Source organism: Miscanthus floridulus, chromosome 5 (genome assembly GCF_019320115.1).
Source record: "Miscanthus floridulus cultivar M001 chromosome 5, ASM1932011v1, whole genome shotgun sequence".
Lineage (NCBI taxonomy): Eukaryota > Viridiplantae > Streptophyta > Magnoliopsida > Poales > Poaceae > Miscanthus > Miscanthus floridulus.
This window is the reverse complement of record NC_089584.1, coordinates 28554963-28560458: the sequence shown is the minus strand read 5'-3', so window position 1 is coordinate 28560458 and position 5496 is coordinate 28554963. Positions and strand designations below refer to the sequence as shown.

General features: G+C 49.0%; 1 protein-coding gene across 1 annotated transcript; it reads left to right on the top strand.

Moving 5' to 3' along the window:
* Positions 1-4479: 4479 nt before the first annotated feature.
* Positions 4480-5034, top strand: LOC136454457 (uncharacterized). The gene has a single exon (XM_066454876.1). The coding sequence runs from the start codon at positions 4480-4482 to the stop codon at positions 5032-5034; it is 555 nt and encodes a 184-aa protein (XP_066310973.1).
* Positions 5035-5496: the final 462 nt, after the last annotated feature.

Below are 5496 nucleotides of genomic sequence, written 5' to 3'. Positions count from 1 at the left end.
TGAGGGGTATGACCCTAGATACCCACAGCAGACCACATGGGCTATGCCCCCAGGGGCAGCCCAGCCCACAAGACAAAGCCTTGAGGGGCACGGCGCTGCTCGGTGCATCCCGCAAGACACTGGGAAGATATCCTGAAGATATTACAAGATCTGTTAGGATACATATGATCCCATGATTCCTATAATCTATTATTATTTTCCAGTTATCTCCTAGATCTAACTAGCTTGTAACTCTACCCCTTGGACTATATAAGGTGGACAAGGACCCCCTCCAAACACACACAATATCATACGATAGCTAATACAATCTAATAGACCATAGGAGTAGGGTATTATGTCATGCTGATGGCCCAAACTTGTCTAACTCGTGTGTCTCTGTTGCCTTCTTATTCTCGATTACACGCAACTCTGCCAATCAATCTACCTTCATGGGATACCCCTCGGAGGACTGCGGATGATATTATGTTGATAGTTGATGCACCAGGTAGGGGTGTGCATGATGTTTCCATGTCAAACAAGATGGTATGTTTTGTATGCTCTTCATCCCTCCCACAGCCTGGCCAGATCTTCATGGTTAGATCGATCTCCTAGATCATCAACGTTGATGGACTCAGAGAGCTCATTGAGTCAATGCAGATCGATACTGCGCCAATTACCCCAACACCTATGACTATAGATCCAATCTTGGAACCGCCTCTGAGGTTGTCTTCGCTAACAATTCACTGCTCGCTCCCTCGCTACCCAAGGAGGCAAATCAACAACGATGATCTGATCGCATCTATCAATCAGGTTGGCCAGAAGCTCGCCGATTGCCTCTCCATCGTATAATCAGCTCTGAGCACTCTAGTTTAGCACTGACCACCCTCTGATCTAGATCTATTAGAGGCTAATCGGGAAACTCTAGAGGTTATGACCCTACCCTTCAGGCTCACCAGTGTCGCCACCGCCTATCAAGATGCCCTAAGGGGCAAATTTGCTGACCAAGTGGGAGATATCCATCCTCTCGCCGACCAGATCACTGACCAGCTTTCACTAGCTATCAACATGCTACATGTCGGTAGATGCCCCAAAGCATCCCTCCAAACCATCCTAGAGGAAAATACAGACTCTGAGTCCTAGGGCTCCACGGAGACTGTCGCCAAAACCACCGCCGTATAATCTCCTTTCCCTCCCTTCCGTGGAGGCAAAATTTTCAATGTAAGCATCGATAGCCCCCCATGAGATGGGGAAACCAAGGAGGACCACGCCACCCACATCAATAGGAATGCCAACCATGCATAGCGCCAAGCAAACGATGCTGCCCTTGTGCTAGCTGAGGCTGCTCTCAATGATTAGCTCGACTTGCAAGGAAGGCCACACCAACTCCAACACAACCTCGATGACAAATTTGTCCATGATGATGACCACAACATCTATAAGACCCCAAGCGCCAACTTGGCCATGGCCGCCAACGAGCTCGCCCGACTCCCACAGACACCAGAGGTCACCAAGGTCGCCACCATGCTTAAAGCAGAGCACTGCTTGGTCAATGAGATCTGCCAGGATCAGAGACCTTCCTACTCGACAAGCTCGATTCGTTGATCTATCGTGCTAAGATCTAATCGCCGCCCTAGCTAAAGTCGTTTCGCCAACCAGCACCGCGATGATGGACAACCTCTCTAGGGGGAGCTAGGGGCAACCGCGTCGACCACCCTCACCAACATGACCAGGAAGTCAACCAGGACATCTGAGCGCACCTCAACAATCTCCAAGACACCCGATGACATATTGACGAGCGTTGTTTCTCTCGCCATGAAGAGTTCGGTAAACCGGACTTAGCCCTCTAGCCACTCAACACTGGCAACGCCACAGATCATGGCGGCGATGATCCTAAAGGGCCCTAAGCATTCATGAGGGCACTTTGAACACTCTAGTGGCCCCAAGGTTTCAAAATCACTAGGGTCAAGCCCTACGAGGGACGGATGAACCCCACATAGTGGCTACAAGCTTATGCCACTGTTGTGTGCACCGTCGAGGGAGATACTAGCATCATGGCGAACTATCTTCCCATCATGCTCATGCCAACTATGATGAACTAGTTCACGAGCCTCACCTCGGACTCCATCGGATCCTGAGAAGAGCTGAAGAAGGTCTTCACCAACAACTACATGGCTACATGTACTCGACTGGGCACCAAGCATGATCTAAACCACATCTACTAGAAGTCGTCTGAGCTCCTCCATAGCTACATAAGATGCTTTTCTGAGATAAGGAATTCTATTCCTAACATCACGAAAGCTGAGGTCATCACCGCCTTCATCCGAGGACTCCATTACCATGACCTCTGCTCCAAGTTCAATCGCAAGCCACCTAAGGGGATCGGCGAGATGATTACAATCGTCGATCAGTACGCCGATGCCGAAGAGGCTAAAGTACGCTTCAACAAGGATACGGGAACTCATCGCCCAACTCACCGTAGCAACGAGAGACAAAACAACTGATGCCATAGCGATTGCCGCTACGACGACCGCAGTCACCATCGGGACAGTGGCCATGATCGGCCAGAAGGGTCCAAATCTAGTCAATATTGCTGTCGCCGACCAGACCACATCGTCGCTCTCATTGATGAACCTTGTGCCAAGCGCAACTATGATGAGCAGTACAAGAAAATCCTCAAAGGCCCATGCCATCTCCACAAAAATAGCAAGCATAAGATGAAGGACTTCCTTAGCTTGGATAAGGAATTCTAGGCTAAAAAGTCAAACAACAACAACAACAACGATGGAGCCAAAGGCCACCGACCACCTAGGGGTAACAACAATGCCTTCTAGGATCATGTCAAAGTGGTCATCACCATCTTTGGGGGCCTCACCACCACCAAGAGCAAAAGAGATCGGAAGCTCACCGCCCGCCGGGTGCTCGCCATCAACACGGAAGGCATCGTCGCCAGCCCCAGCTATCGCCCCTGGTCTGAGGTCCCCATAACCTTCAACAAGGTGGACCAATGGGCGAACATCCTTTACACAGGGCATTTCCCCCTTGTCCTTGATGCAACCATCCAGAAAGTGCTTTTTTAGAAAAGTGCTTGTTAACAGTGGGAGCGCTCTGAACCTCCTCTTCGTCGGAGCCCTAAAGGAGCTGGGGCTTGGGATAGGAGATCTCACACCCTCAGAATCCTCCTTCTAGGGTGTGGTACCTGGCTAGGCATTCAAACTGCTTAGAGAGATCACCCTACTAGTAAAGCTTGGCATGGCTAGCAACTACCACGTTGAGCACATCAACTTCTACGTCGCCGACTTCAACATCGCCTACCATGCCATACTTGGTCGGCTAGCTCTAGCCAAGTTCATGGCCATACCGCACTACGCCTATCTAGTGCTAAAGATGCCTTCACCTATAGAAGTTTTGGCCCTACGGGCCAACCTCTCCATCGCCTATGCCTGTGAGACAAAGAGTCTCTCCCTCACCGAAGCTACCGACCTCTCCATTCAGATGGCTAGCGTGGTCACCGATGCCAAGATAGTGCTCACCGATGACATGGAGATCCCAGTGCTGGAGCCTCCTTGTGCCTCCGCCAAGTCCAAGGAAACAAAGGAGGTCAGCCTCGGCCTCGATGACCCCTCCAAGACCATGAAGATTAGGGCTCACCTCGACCCCAAATAGGAAATCATGCTCGTCTCCTTCCAACATGCCAACACTGACGTGTTTGCTTGGAAATTTGTAGACATGCTGAGGGTACCACAAGAGAACATCGAGCACTCCTTGAATGTATCGCCGACCGCCAAGTCTATCAAGCAAAAACTCTAATGATTTGTGCCAAACAAGAAGGAGGCTATTAAGGCAGAAATAAAATGGCTCCTAGCTGTCAGATTTATTAAAGAAGTGTATCGTCCTGAGTGGTTAGCAAACCCTATTCTCGTTGAAAAAAAGAATAAAGAATGGAGAATGTGCGTTGATTACACTGATCTTAACAAACACTACCCTAAAGACCACTTTGGTCTGCCTCAGATAGACGAGATTATAGACTCCACTGCCGGCTACGAATTGCTCTCCTTCCTCGATTGTTACTCCGGCTACCACCATATATCCCTCAAGGAAGCCGACCAGATCAAGACATCATTCATTACACCTTTTGGTGCATACTGCTATACCACCATGTCCTTTGGACTCAAGAACACCGGGGCGACCTACCAAAGGGCCATCTAGATGTGCCTCGATCAATAGATCGGCCGCAACATCAAAGCATACATCAATGATGTGGTCGTCAAGTCCAAGACCATCCATAATCTCATCACCAACCTCGAAGAAACATTCACCAACCTGATAAGGTACAGATGGATGTTGAACCCTTCAAAGTGCATCTTTGGAGTTCCATCTGGCATACTCCTAGGCTACATCATTAGTGCCCATGGCATTGAGCCCAACCCTGACAAGGTCTCCGCCATCACCAACATGAAACGGCCAACTTGTGTAAAGGACATATAGAAGCTTACAGGCTGCATGGCTACTCTCAGCCGCTTTATATCACACCTCGGTGAAAAGGGACTACCGTTCTTCAAACTCCTCAAGGCCTCTGAGCGCTTCTCCTGGTCGGATGAGGTAGACATAGCTTTTGAGCAGCTCAAGTTGTTTCTAACAAATCCTTCGATCATGATGGTGCCTCAACCAGACAAAACTCTACTGATCTACATCACCGCCACTTCTCATGTGGTTAGCCCAACTATCATCATCGAACGCAAGGAGGCCGGGCATGCTTATAAGGTGCAACGTTCGGTCTACTTCATTAGCGAGGTCCTTAATGAGCCCAAAACATGTTATCCTCAAGTTCAGAAACTGTTATACGCTATTCTGATCACATCACGCAAGCTCCACCATTACTTCAAGTATTACAAGATCGTTGTGGTCATTGAGTTCCCTCTAGGGGACATTCTCCACAACAAAGAGGCCAACGGCCGCATTATCAAGTGGGCTATCGAGCTCGACACTTACTCCATCGAATTCAGAAGTAGGCCTACCATCAAGTCATATGCGCTCGCTGACTTTGTTGCTGAGTAGACCAAGATCCAAGAGCCCATCCTCGCTACTTGCCTTGAGCACTGGGTGATGTATTTCGATGGCGCCCTCAACATCAATGGTGCTGGTGCTAGCATTTTATTCATTACGCCATCTAAAGACAAGCTCTGATACATTCTCCGAATACATTTTCTAGCCTCCAACAATGCTACTGAATATGAAGCATGTCTCCACGGACTCTGTATAGCCATTGAGCTCGGCATCAAATGCCTCATGGTATATGGAGACTCCACACTGGCCATCAACTAGCTCAACAAATACTAGTCCTATGCTAGTGAGAAGATGGATGCATATTGCACCGAAATTAGGAAACTCGAAGGGAAGTTCTACGGTATAGAGTACCAGCACGTGGTATGAGATCAAAATAGGCTCACCGACCACCTATCTAAGATAGGCGCTTCTTGTGCCATGATTCTATCGGGGGTCTTTGTTCAAGACCCCTTT